General features: G+C 35.7%; 1 protein-coding gene and 1 long non-coding RNA gene across 2 annotated transcripts in view; both read left to right on the top strand.

Annotated features, from left to right (window-relative positions):
- Positions 1-9454, top strand: part of LOC130049630 (multiple epidermal growth factor-like domains protein 10) — a 52845-nt gene extending 43391 nt beyond the window's left edge. Inside the window, exons 10-13 of the mRNA XM_056147498.1 lie at positions 372-509; positions 7661-7810; positions 9246-9395; positions 9438-9454. Coding sequence (XP_056003473.1) covers positions 372-509; positions 7661-7810; positions 9246-9395; positions 9438-9454 — 455 coding nt within the window. The remainder of the gene's footprint in view (positions 1-371; positions 510-7660; positions 7811-9245; positions 9396-9437) is intronic.
- A 1382-nt stretch (positions 9455-10836) lies between these two features.
- LOC130049465 (uncharacterized) lies at positions 10837-14172 on the top strand. The gene is made up of 3 exons (XR_008797974.1): positions 10837-10980; positions 12436-12585; positions 14033-14172. It is a non-coding gene; the product is annotated as an uncharacterized LOC130049465 (long non-coding RNA).
- The last annotated feature ends 1082 nt before the right edge of the window (positions 14173-15254 follow it).

Raw genomic sequence — 15254 nt, 5'->3', positions numbered from 1 at the left:
TTAGGAAAAGCAGAAAGAGGTGTACCAAAAATGTAAATTTCGCAAACCCACAGCTTCGAAATTAGGACAGGTGCAAAATAGTTATATATTGTTAATATAGCCTAAAACATTCATTCTTGTATATTAAGTAAAATCTTTCCTCAGTATGGATACTTTCGGGGGCGTTTATGTATTTTCAAAAGAGCATATCTTGTTTTATACTGCTGCTGAATATTAGATTTTAGCTTATGAATGCATAACATTAAATTCATTCTAGATTTCATAACCCTTGGGATTAATGATACTTTTAACTAATACTCAGGTGCCGGATAAGGCCTATGAACTTGTTTCATCAAACTATATTCTATAGATTGCATTTCATATTTCTTCAGGATGCCAGTCTTCCTATTACGGTAGAAATTGTTCAGAAAGATGTGGCCCTTGCGGAGGCAAGACACGTTGTGATAACATCAACGGATCCTGCCCTGGATCATGTGAACCTGGATATAAAGGACCAAAATGTAAAACAAGTGTGTAAACAACACAGCAAAACAGAAAATACATATTTCAAAGTCCTAAAATAGCTACATTTCTCGCGCATAAGTTTACAAGTATATTCCACACATTATTGGTCTTATTCAGTTTTCATTATACATGGAATCGTACATCGGATAAGTTTTGCGCTGAAAATAGTGAATTTTTGTCGGTTGAGGTAAATGCACGAAAAATATGAACGTCAAAAATGTTTCTGGCATAAATTATACACTTGTTGCATGAAATTGCTACAAATAACGAGACATGATTATAATCTACCGATTATGAAGTCTCCCAAACGAAGTACTGGCTGTATAAAAGTGGCTTTTTCTGAGTACTACTATTTTTCACCCGTGAAAAAATCCATTCCAATTTTTACTTCATTTAAAGAAATCGTTATCACTAAGGCTTTGATTTGAAAGTTTTCAAAAAAATCCCCGTTTTTCTTCAGTAAAACTGGTGTCACTTGACTTCCATCCTAGTTTGTAGGTCCCAACATCTTCTTATCATTTCTGATGATCCATGTCTCTATCAGTCCTGGTTCTAAATTTACACAAGTTTTTATAATCAAGGTCAAAGGTCAAGATCAATGGAGATATTAGTTTGTAGGTCACTACACCCTTTTTCATTTCTGAAGATTCCATGTCTCTATCAGTCTCAGTTCTAACGTTATATCATGCGTATGTTTAGATCTGGAAGTCAAGGTCACTTGACCTTGATACCGATTTGTCGATCCCATCATCCTTATAGTATTTCTAAAGATTACACCTCTTTATCGAGTAATACTAAATTCATGATCTAAGGTCAGAGGTCAAGGCACTGGAGTCACTTGACATTCATACTGATTTGTAGATATCATCATCCTTTCATCATTTCTGAAGATCCAATGTCTCTATCAATTTCAGTTCTAAAATTATATGAGTTAGTATGGTCAAGGTGACGGGAGTCACTTGACCTTGATACAATTTGTAGGTCTCATCACTCTTTCATCATTTCTGAAGACCCTATGTCTCGTGTTTCATAAGTAATACCAGTTTTATATCCTAAGGTCAAAGGTTAAGGTCACTAAAGTCACTTGACATTGATACTAGTTTGTAGGTCCTGTCATCATCTTGCCATTTCTGAAGATTCCATGTCACTATTAGTACTGCTTTCAAAGCTATACCAATTTATATGTTCATGGTCAAAGGTCACTGGAATCACTTGACCTTAATACTAATGGGTAAGTCTTGTCATTCTCTACTCATTTCTGAAGACCCTAGAACTCTATCTATCATATTTGTCAAGTTATATCTGTTGAGTTTTGGAATTAAATTTTTCCACATTCTTTGTTAAACCCCACCCCATTTGATCCCTCTAAAATGTACCCTAACCCCCTTCAATCTGAAAACAAAAACATTTCTGCACATCTAGATACAGTGGCCTATCATATACTTCAATATATATCCTTTTCATTCACTGGTTACGGAGAACAGTGTCGGACAGTCTTAGGCGCGAGAAAGAAGAAGTGGAAAAAAATAAGAACCGAGCAAAAACAACAAGTCTCCAAACCTCATTTTGGGAGACTTAATAAAGCTCTAAGATCTAAACTACTTTATATATTTAAAAAAAACACCAAATATTCCCGGTGCCAAAATTACAGATTGTTGAAAGCAGGGAATCATTTAAAATCGTATGAATATATAGAGGCCATGGATGTGCATTATGAATACACAGGGGGCGGGGAAACATAAATGCTGTGACAGTTATTCTTAATTGTGCAAAGCCTACACAGCGAGGTTAGCTGAATCTGGCGTAAAGCAGACGGAGCAACACACATATGACTGAACAGACAAAGCAGACGCAGGTTTTTTTCGTATATAGTGTACGTCATATAAGGTGTGGGATTGTATAACATTGGTACCCTTTGTGTTCTAATAATCTTTTCCTGTATAAGTATTTCAACTCAAATCAATATATCTAACATATCTTTTACTTAAGAGTGCGTCAAGGGTACCTTTGGATGTAGGATAAGAAATTATTAAATGAAAACATCTTTAACTGACTGTGCCCTCCCAAGAACCCATACGGTCGGTTCTGCTGAATCTGATAGGGGTATACCATCTGCCTTAATTAACTAAAAAGAGTATATCTTAAAAATTCTAAGAGATTTGATTTAAACATTGCAAATAATTTGTTCTTAGACTGAAGTTATGAATTTCTTATTCTGAACTAAAATATTTAAAGTATAAGAAAATGATGCTAATTTCAATTTTATTTAAGAATATAGTTGTTTAAGAAATATTAAGAAGAAAATAAAACAAATTAAAAGGTTTGAATCAGACCTTTTACATATTTTTTATCAAAGTAAAATAACATTTATGTACCTTACATTTTGGGAAACCCTGCCATCATATAAGCGGAACCTGTTCAGGCTCATGTGAACCTGGATATAGAGGGGAGAAGTGCAACACAAGTATGTAATACGTTACAAAAAAGTTGAGGGAGTGTTACACTTTTCATAAATCAGTCTTGCACACTTTAATCCCAACACGCGTATGTACAATGCCTACAATGTTTCCAGAGAAAAAAACACATCGTCAGCGAGGAATCATTATTCGTTGTTTAGAATCAAATTTTCTCACATTATCACAAGTGTGGGATCGACTTTACTCATATGAGACAGTCATGTGAGATTTTTCTGTCTCACACTGCTGCAACGTCATTTGTTTGTGACGTCCTATAATTTCTATGATTTACGTTACATGGTGAAGATTTACGTTACACGGTGAAGTAAAAATAGTTTGCATTGTTATCTTTAAATTTTAATGTATGTAAAACTTATACGGTACTAATTTTGATGCACCAGATGCGCATTTCGACAAATAATGTCTCTTCAGTGATGCTCAACCGAAATGTTTGAAATCCGAAATAACAATGAAGTTTTAGAGCTATTATAGCCAAAACCAGTGTACCAAAAGAGTGGAGTCAAATTCGTCCAAGGATAAGAGCTATGCATGAGGGAGATAATCCTTGATTTTGAAATGAATTTCTAAATTTTATAACAGCAATTAAATATACATCCATATTTTCAAGCTACTAACGAAGTACTTAGCTAATGGGCTGTAGAGACCCTCGGGGACTAACAGTCCACCAGCAGAGGCCTCGACCCAGGGGTCATAATGTAAAACTTATACGGTACCAATTTTGATGCACTGGTGGATAATCTTGGTGTTTTTTTTTAGTTTACACTATTGTAAACCATTTTCGGGTATGCTCTTTCTGCCTATCTAATTAGTTTTTGCATCGAAGTTCAAATGAGGATTTCGATAATTTAAAATTTTCTCAAAGCTCATAAATTTATGCACTAAACTGTACGTAAAATGTGAGAAAAATAATCCTTCATTATCTACTTGTGTGGGATAGGGAAACCCCACCTCTGGGACAAAATTCGCTGTCTAGAACTCAGCAAGGCCTCCTCCTAGACTGCGGATCTTGTCCCCTTGGTGGAATTTCCCCATCCCACACTCGTACTAATGAAGGATTCTATCAGTCTTCAATATTGGTCATATCCCTATTTTGAACATGTGAGGCCAAAGCTCTCCCATAGATAGTACATGTATTCACATAATCTATATAATTGATGTACTTATGAAATCGTGAAATATACTCCTTACATAGAATCATTTCAAGACATGTTATGTGCTGTCATTTGAAATCTTACAAGCTAATGTTGACGTAAATATTGAAGGCTGCATAATTCCATATTTACATAGTTGATTAATCTCTACTAGAATTGCTGTAACGCAAATCTTACTCCGTCTGCATCTTTTCGATCTCGATACGAACAAAATGACATCAGAATGGCCATAACTTTATAACACATCCTAATTGTTTTCAACGATGTACGATGTTTTATTAAATATTAACAATTATGATCCTTTATAGACAAATTGTATAGTATTGAATCATTTGAAGAAGAAAAGATGGCGAAAGTGGAAGTGATTATTTCAAATCAATGTTCCAAAGTTATAGGTCTTTTTTTTTGTATCACCACATATTATAGTGCAACTTTTGCATATCATTTTAATCCCTCTTCTAGAAATGTTTATAGACGTGAGTGTGTGTATGCGTATAGCTAATGTTGTATTACTGTAAATTTAAAAAAAGCAAATTCCCGACTGCAAAGAAGACAAAGCAGGCGTTCAAAACACCTGAATCATCAACATAATTGTCAGTACCCTGTCTGGGTTTATAAATTAATCGTGCACAGAACATTCTCTGCAGAATCGATTCAGTTGGGTGGCATCGAGAACATATGCCCATTGCATATGCATGTAACACTTTCCCAATTATTAAAGATTTGTATCCTATTTTAATGTACTGGGAAATCAGATATGGAATCTTAGAGGTTTAGTAGTACTTGCAGTTTTGAAATCTCGAAAATCTATTTGTCATGTCATACTGCTTGTATGCTCCGACCAACTTTAAAGATGAGATTAATGCATATAGAAAAATCCAAAACAGATAAAGCTGAAATCAAAATCCGTCTAATCTGGTGATATATGTAGGTTTTCAATTTTAAGTCATTCAATTACGTTTATTTAGAATATATTTACATTTTCAACTGTATTATCCTATATAACACTATTACGAGCAATACATATTTATCACTGCATAAATACACTACGGGGTATGAACATTTGTTAAAAGTAGGTAACCGGTACTACTTTTACTAAGGCAATACATATCTAGCAATCGCACTCACTTACTACAGAAGTCTATCAATACACATGTAGATGAAATCAACATCATAAAATGTATTTATGGTTTTATTTGTATTCCAAGCAGTGGGTTGTCATCAATAATTGATAAATGTATATCTGTAAACAATGTCTTACAAATGTATGTTTAAAATATCGTCTGCTACAACTTCACCGTGGTCATCGGTGATGCGGAATTGTACCTACTGCTAGACGATGACTTTAGGCTTTCGCAAAAATATCATTCACAGGATGTATGGCCGATAAGTCGTCAAAGTGCATTAAGACCTACACATCGCACTGCCTCCGTGCCACAGCAGCCATGAGGTGATTGATGTCGGTTTCCAAGTTTATGTCGGGACATCGAAGCGAGGCGTCGTTAAAAACCTATTACAGAAATTTATCGAGTCAAAAGAACCGTTAAGTATCTCCGAGGACACGTGACATTCACACCTTATGCCGATCGTTTGGCGATGGAACTGTCACTACCTATTTTAACGACTTAGGTCTGTCGCGGCCGGGATTCGAACCCCGGCCTTCCGCATGCCGGGCGAATTCAGATGTATATATATACACAACATCTATATATATATATATATATATATATATATATATATATATATATAGTTTGTAAAAAAGAATTCGGTATTTCATACAGTAAATACATCCAATAATAAAAGTCAAGAAACACAAAACTCGAATAACATTTCATTGTTAGCGCTTTCGGCTAACATTTCACTGTTAGTGCTTTGCTTTAGCCGAAAGTGCTAACAGTGAAATCTTATTCGAGTTTTGTGTTTCTTGACTTTTATTATTGGATGTATATATATATATATATATATATATATATATATATATATATATATATATATCCCTTACTACATTGTTTGTAGTTGAACTAATATGGTTTATACGTAGTCAGTTAATTCTGTATATGAAAAAATGCTTCTTTCTCGTAAATAAGGATTTACTTACCACATATAACAGTACCGGGTTAACGAGAGAGAGGGAGAGGGGGGGGGGGGGTATTGCATTAAATCAATACAGTGAAGAACGAAGAAAATAAATACTTTAGTACATTACTACAAACGATTGATTTTTGATATGATTAAAAATAAATATTTTCTTTTGATCAAGTGATCTTTTTTTTTCAAATCTGTGGGATGAATATGTGAGTTGCAGTAAATATTAAAAGTTGTTCATTGTTTGGTTTTGATTTTTACTTTTTACTTTTTACAAATGTTTATATGTGTTTTCAACGTATTGTGGGACTCTGGTATGGGAAAGCTTTGGAAAGTATGCTGTTATAAAAATCAAAGTTTGACCATAATGATGGAGAGTGTAAACAAACAACAGAAAATGAAAGATGTTTACAAGGATGAATCGAAGGAAGGCAAATTTCACTTTCGTTCAAACAAGGACTGATATTCAGAAGGTTTTTGTTTTTGGAAAAACTCACAACTTTACTAGTGTATAGTGTATTTTCCTTGGAAATGCCCAAATTAAAATGAATTACTTTAAACTTCCTTTACCGAGTATTACTCTCATAGTGTACTTACGATTTCGCGTATTACAGCGGCAAGGATGGTTCAATCACATACAACAAACAACTGGATTTAGGGAATTTTTCGCATCATCACAATCGAGATATTGGACTCACGGCGGATGTAACCGGTAATCAGGTGATGCTTACACCACCACCCCCAGAAACTTAATCCCAATTCTGGTGTTTCCAAGGTTTCTTGATTGGCCTACCCTATGTTTTATATTCTTTATAGGATATAGGAGAGTGTTCTCTTTCATGTATTTGAACAGTATGTACCAATGGGGAGGTCATGCTCTGGTTGACAATTGCTATATTGACTGTAGTACCCTGGAACAAGCCATTTTGCAATCGATTTTATGCTATGATTCAACTATTACATGCATTTACTTTTGAAATGCTTTTACTTAAAATAATAACAACATTTTAAAATAAATTGATAAGTGATATTGAGGTATTTCTCTGAATACAGTGTACATGTATTGACATCAAGGCTAATCATAATAGAAGTTGGATGGTAGTTGTTTAAATTGATGGAAGAAAAGAGTAATGATAATTAGAGGAGATAATACTCAATCCTCATCAAATAGATAAACTATGCATACATCAAAAGAGTGAAAAATGTGAACGTAAGTAATATGACATTGATGGACCAAAATCTAATGTAAATCTCTCATTATTGCTCTTATCAGGAGAACTTACATTTTTATTTCAAAAACCCTTAAAATATGCGTCATCTTATTGATTTTACTCTATCAAAAATGACAGAAAATAGTAAAATTGAAATTGGGTGGTAGTTGCCTTGATACCCTTGTAAATCATTGATGAATTAATATATAATATAAAACTCTCATTACTGTAGTCTGTGAGAAAGGATTCTACGGCCCTAACTGTACTCGTGGCTGTGGACATTGTAAACGGAAGGCTAAATGTGATCATGTGAATGGTTCTTGTCCTTCACGAAAGTGTAAACCCGGATGGAAGCAGACATCAGATCGGAAATGTGATCAAGGTATGATTTATAAGATGTGAAGGCAAGGTTGCTGTATTACAGGAACGTGTATGCAATAAGCCAGACAATCAACGTCACTTCCTGTAGGGACTTTAATTTAGAGTCTTAAATTAATCTCAAATGATGGCAGTGGTGCATTAAACGTTGTCTCATTAAATTCAAAATGATATTTGTGTGTTTGCCGATGGATCATGGTATAGTTAAGTGAAGAAAAGGGTAGTAATAATAAGTAGATACTACTCATAAAATAGATAATACACTATATATAAATCAACAGAGTGAAATATGTGAACGTAAGACACACGATTGTTTAATGAAGATGCTTACATAGGTATGTACAGCATCAACATATTTTTATTAACATCTATTGACAAATCGGAGGAAAATGCATAAACATTTGTGCATCGGTAAATGCGTACTGTTTGAAACAGTTTAGCAGCCTATTTCTTATAAGGGTAAAATTAGGAAATCTAGGAAATAATAAAAACTATCCCTATAATCATTACCACACAGATATCCACGGGAAGAAGATGTAGAAGTTGGTGAATATTTTCATAATATATGCTCCAACAAATAGCTAAAATTAACCTGCTTATGTTAAGAAGAACATCTTCGCTGTGTATCTATTTGTTGCAGTAAATACGCTATATTCGTTGACTGCTCTGTATCATAAATCCAAATTGCATGAACATTTTTCATAATTTTGGTGAAATCATAAAGTAGATGTTTGATTGTGTGTTTTACGTTCCGTCGAGAATTTTTCACTCATATTGAGACGCCATCAGCTGTAGGTGAATTATAACAAATTTAGACCTGTTCGTTGCGTGTTTGCTCCTTCGTCAAACGTTCGCTATTTAGAATTGAAAATCACGGATCTTTAGAATATGACCTTCAAATGGAGATCCCGATTCGCGGCGTGCGTTGACATGTTAAAGAACCCTCCTCACCGCTGCGACCGTAAGCACTACAATTTCTATGGGTCTGGGGGTCTGGAGCCCCCTTAATACCCCAGTGGGTCCAGTAATCGGGGTCCTGGAGTGAAGCCCCCGGAAGCTCCTGGATTTTACAGAGCTCGAAATATGTCTCGTATTTAGTCATTTGCATTATTTTCTATCATTTTTATCAAGTGAAATTGATAAAACACAATGGATGATTATGAAGAACATTGTGTAAGGAAATACCATTATTTGGTTGACAATGTAAACAATAAAGAAATGTCTTGTTCTTGTCTCTACTGTTCCGATCCCATGCCGGGTACTCTTCATGACCCTATGAACCGTGATTTGACCATGATTTGATGATATATTTTAACGATTCTTTTATTCAGTTCAATAACTGAAACCTTACGTAATCCATTTGTTTTCTTAAGTTTCCGCATAGTCTCCGCACCATGGAAACCATAGTTTTCATGCAGTGAAAACTCTCATTATTGTAGCCTGTGAGAAAGGATTCTACGGCCCTAACTGTACCCGTGGCTGTGGACATTGTAAAGGGAAGGCTAAATGTGATCACGTGAATGGTGCTTGTCCGTCACGAGAGTGTAAACCTGGATGGAAGCAGACATCAGATCGGAAATGTGACCAAGGTATGATTTTTAAGATGTGAAGGCAAGGTTGCTGTATTACAGGAACGTGTATGCAATAAGACAGATAATCAACGTCACTTCCTGTAGGGACTTTAATTTATAGTCTTACAATAATCTCAAATGATGGCAGTGGTGCATTAAACGTTGTTTCATTAAATTCAAAATGATATTTGTGTGTTTGCCGATGGATCATGGTATAGTTAAGTGAAGAAAAGGGTAGTAATAATAAGTAGATACTACTCATAAAATAGATAATACACTATATATAAATCAACAGAGTGAAATATGTGAACGTAAGACACACGATTGTTTAATGAAGATGCTTACATAGGTATGTACAGCATCAACATATTTTTATTAACATCTATTGACAAATCGGAGGAAAATGCATAAACATTTGTGCATCGGTAAATGCGTACTGTTTGAAACAGTTTAGCAGCCTATTTCTTATAAGGGTAAAATTAGGAAATCTAGGAAATAATAAAAACTATCCCTATAATCATTACCACACAGATATCCACGGGAAGAAGATGTAGAAGTTGGTGAATATTTTCATAATATATGCTCCAACAAATAGCTAAAATTAACCTGCTTATGTTAAGAAGAACATCTTCGCTGTGTATCTATTTGTTGCAGTAAATACGCTATATTCGTTGACTGCTCTGTATCATAAATCCAAATTGCATGAACATTTTTCATAATTTTGGTGAAATCATACGGTAGATGTTTGATTGTGTGTTTTACGTTCCGTCGAGAATTTTTCACTCATATTGAGACGCCATCAGCTGTAGGTGAATTATAACAAATTTAGACCTGTTCGTTGCGTGTTTGCTCCTTCGTCAAACGTTCGCTATTTAGAATTGAAAATCACGGATCTTTAGAATATGACCTTCAAATGGAGATCCCGATTAGCGGCGTGCGTTGACACGTTAAAGAACCCTCCTCACCGCTGCGACCGTAAGCACTACAATTTCTATGGGTCTGGGGGTCTGGAGCCCCCTTAATACCCCAGTGGGTCCAGTAGTCGGGGTCCTGGAGTGAAGCCCCCGGAAGCTCCTGGATTTTACAGAGCTTGAAATATGTCTCGTATTTAGTCATTTGCATTATTTTCTATCATTTTTATCAAGTGAAATTGATAAAACACAATGGATGATTATGAAGAACATTGTGTAAGGAAATACCATTATTTGGTTGACAATGTAAACAATAAAGAAATGTCTTGTTCTTGTCTCTACTGTTCCGATCCCATGCCGGGTACTCTTCATGACCCTATGAACCGTGATTTGACCATGATTTGATGATATATTTTAACGATTCTTTTATTCAGTTCAATAACTGAAACCTTACGTAATCCATTTGTTTTCTTAAGTTTCCGCATAGTCTCCGCACCATGGAAACCATAGTTTTCATGCAGTGAAAACTCTCATTATTGTAGCCTGTGAGAAAGGATTCTACGGCCCTAACTGTACCCGTGGCTGTGGACATTGTAAAGAGAAGGCTAAATGTGATCACGTGAATGGTGCTTGTCCGTCACGAGAGTGTAAACCTGGATGGAAGCAGACATCAGATCGGAAATGTGACGAAGGTATGATTTTTAAGATGTGAAGGCAAGGTTGCTGTATTACAGGAACGTGTATGCAATAAGCCAGATAATCAACGTCACTTCCTGTAGGGACTTTAATTTATAGTCTTACAATAATCTCAAATGATGGCAGTGGTGCATTAAACGTTGTTTCATTAAATTCAAAATGATATTTGTATGTTTGCCGATGGATCATGGTACAGTTAAGTGAAGAAAAGGGTAATAATAATGAGGAGATACTACATGTACTCATAAAATAGATAATACACTATATATACATCAACAGAGTGAAATATGTGAACATAAGACACACAATTATTTAATGAAGATGATTACATAGGTATGTACAGCATCAACATATTTTTATTAACATCTATTGACAAATCGGAGGAAAATGCATAAACATTTGTGCATCGGTAAATGCGTACTGTTTGAAACAGTTTAGCAGCCTATTTCTTATAAGGGTAAAATTAGGAAAATCTAGGAAGTAATAAAAAATATCCCTATAATCATTACCACACAGATCTCCACAGGACGAAGATGTAGAAGTTGGTGAACATTTTCATAATATATGCTCCAACAAATAGCTAAAATTAACCTGTTTACCTTAAGAAGAACATCTCCACTGTGTATCTATTTGTCGCAGTAAATACGTTATGTTCGTTGACTGCTCTGTATCATAAATCCAAATTGCATGAACATTTTTGATAATTTTGGTGAAATCATATGGTAGATGTTTGATTGTGTGTTTTACGTTCCGTCGAGAATTATTCACTCATATTGAGACGCCATCAGCTGTAGGTGAAGTATCACAAATTTAGACCTGTTCGTTGCGTGTTTGCTCCTTCGTCAAACGTTCGGCATTTATAATTGAAAATCACGGGTCTTTGGAATATGACCTTAATATGGAGATCCCGATTCGCGGCGTGCGTTGACACGTCAAAGAACCCTCCTCACCGCTGCGACCGTAAGCACTACAATTTCTATGGGTCAGGGGGTCTGGGGCCCCTTGATACCCCAGTGGGTCCAGTGGTCGGGGTCCTGAAATGAAGCCCCCGAAAGCTCCTGGATTTTACAGAGCTTGAAATATGTCTCGTATTTAGTCGGTTTTTTTTTTATTTTCTATCACTTTTATCAAGTGAAATTGATAAAACACAATGGATGATTATGAAGAACGTTGTGCAAGGAAATGCCATTATTTGGTTGACAATGTAAACAATAAAGAAATGTCTTGTTCTTGTCTCTACTGTCCCGATCCCATGCCGGGTACTCTTTATGACCTCATGAACCATGACTTGACCATGATTTGATGATGTATTTTAACGATTGTTTTATTCAGTTCAATAACTGAAATCTTGCGTAATCCATTTGTTTTCTTAAGTTTATGCATAGTCCCCGCACAGTTTCCGCACCATTGAAACCATAGTTTTCATGCAGTGAAAACTCTCATTATTGTAGCTTGTGAGAAAGGATTCTATGGCCCTAACTGTATCCGTGGCTGTGGATATTGTAAAGGGAAGGCTAAATGCGATCACGTGAATGGTTCTTGTCCGTCACGAGAGTGTAAACCTGGATGGAAGCAGACATCAGATCGGAAATGTGACCAAGGTATGATTTTTAAGATGTGAAGGCAAGCTTGCTGTATTACAGGAACGTGTATGCAATAAGCCAGATAATCAACGTCACTTCATGTAGGGACTTTAACTTAGAGTCTTAAAATAATCTGAAATGATGGCAGTGGTGCATTAAACGTTGTTTCATTAAATTCAAAATGATATTTGTATGTTTGCCGATGGATCATGGTATAGTTAAGTGAAGAAAAGGCTAATAATAATGAGGAGATACTACATGTACTCATAAAATAGATAGTAAACTATAAGTACATCAACAGAGTGAAATATGTGAACGTAAGACACACGCTTATTTAATGAAGATGATTACATAGGTATGTACAGCATCAAAATATTTTTATTAACATCTATTGACAAATCGGAGGAAAATGCATAAACATTTGTGCATCGGTAAATGCGTACTGCTGGAAACAGTTTAGCAGCCTATTTCTTATAAGGGTAAAGTTAGGAAAATCTAGGAAATAATAAAAACTATCCCTATAATCATTACCACACAGATCTCCACGGGAAGAAGATGTAGAAGTTGGTGAATATTTTCATAATATATTATTATGCTCTAACAAATAGCTAAAATTAACCTGCTTATCTGAAGAATAACATCTTCGCTGTGTATCTATTTGTTGCAGTAAATACGCTATATTCGTTGACTGCTCTGTATCATAAATCCAAATTGCATGAACATTTTTCATAATTTTGGTGAAATCATAAAGTAGATATTTGATTGTGTGTTTTACGTTCCGTCGAGAATTTTTCACTCATATTGAGACGCCATCAGCTGTAGGTGAAGTATCACAAATTTAGACCTGTTCGTTGCGTGTTTGCTCCTTCGTCAAACGTTCGGCATTTAGAATTGAAAATCACGGGTCTTTCGAATATGACCTTAAAATGGAGATCCCGATTCGCGGCGTGCGTTGCCACGTTAAAGAACCCTCCTCACCGCTGTGACCGTAAGCACTACAATTTCTATGGGTCAGGGGGTCTGGGGCCCCTTGATACCCCAGTGGGTCCAGTGGTCGGGGTCCTGGAGTGAAGCCCCCGGAAGCTCCTGGATTTTACAGAGCTCGAAATATGTCTCGTATTTAGTCATTTGTTTTATTTTCTATCATTTTTATCAAGTGAAATTGATAAAACACAATGGGTGATTATGAAGAACGTTGTGTAAGGAAATGCCATTATTTGGTTAACAACGTAAACAATAAAGAAATGTCTTGTTCTTGTCTCTACTGTCCCGATCCCATGCCGGGTACTCTTCATGATCTCATGAACCATGACTTGACCATGATTTGATCAGGTATTTTAACGATTCTTTTATTCAGTTCAGTAACTGAAACCTTGCGTAATCCATTTGTTTTCTTAAGTTTCCGCATAGTCTCCGCACCATGGAAACCATAGTTTTCATGCAATGAAAACTCTCATTATTGTAGCCTGTGAGAAAGGATTCTACGGCCCTAACTGTACCCGTGGCTGTGGACATTGTAAAGGGAAGGCTAAATGTGATCACGTGAAAGGTTCTTGTCCGTCACGAGAGTGTAAACCTGGATGGAAGCAGACATCAGATCGGAAATGTGACCAAGGTATGATTTTTAAGATGTGAAGGCAAGGTTGCTGTATTACAGGAACGTGTATGCAATAAGCCAGATAATCAACGTCACTTCATGTAGGGACTTTAACTTAGAGTCTTAAAATAATCTGAAATGATGGCAGTGGTGCATTAAACGTTGTTTCATTAAATTCAAAATGATATTTGTATGTTTGCCGATAGATCATGGTATAGTTAAGTGAAGAAAAGGCTAATAATAATGAGAAGATACTACATGTACTCATAAAATAGATAATAAACTATAAATACATCAACAGAGTGAAATATGTGAACGTAAGACACACGCTTATTTAATCAAAATGATTACATAGGTATGTACAGCATCAAAATATTTTTATTAACATCTATTGACAAATCGGAGGAGAATGCATAAACATTTGTGCATCGGTAAATGCGTACTGTTTGAAACAGTTTAGCAGCCCATTTCTTATAAGGGTAAAATTAGGAAAATCTAGGAAGTAATAAAAACTATCCCTATAATCATTACCACACAGATATCCACGGGAAGAAGATGTAGAAGTTGGTGAGTATTTTCATAATGTATGCTCCAACAAATAGCTAAAATTAACCTGTTTATCTTAAGAAGAACATCTTCGCTGTGTATCTATTTGTCGCAGTAAATACGCTATATTCGTTGACCGCTCTGTATCATAAATTCCAATTCCATGAACTTTTTTCATAATTTTGGTGAAATCATATGGTAGATGTTTGATTGTGTGTTTTACGTTCCGTCGAGAATTTTTCACTCATATTGAGACGCCATCAGCTGTAGGTGAAGTATCACAAATTTTGACCTGTTCGTTGCATGTTTGCTCCTTCGTCAAACGTTCGGCATTTAGAATTGAAAATCACGGGTCTTTCGAATATGACCTTCAAATGGAGATCCCGATTAGCGGCGTGCGTTGACACGTTAAAGAACCCTCCTCACTGCTGCTGCCCTAAGCACTACAATTTATATGGGTCTGGGGGTCTGGGGCCCCCTTAATACCCCAGTGGGTCCAGTGGTCGGGGTCCTGGAGTGAAGCCTCCGGAAGCTCCTGGATTTT

Source organism: Ostrea edulis, chromosome 8, assembly GCF_947568905.1.
Source record: "Ostrea edulis chromosome 8, xbOstEdul1.1, whole genome shotgun sequence".
Taxonomy (NCBI): Eukaryota; Metazoa; Mollusca; class Bivalvia; order Ostreida; family Ostreidae; genus Ostrea; species Ostrea edulis.
Note: the sequence above shows the minus strand (reverse complement) of the source record. Positions and strands in the feature narration are given on the sequence as shown.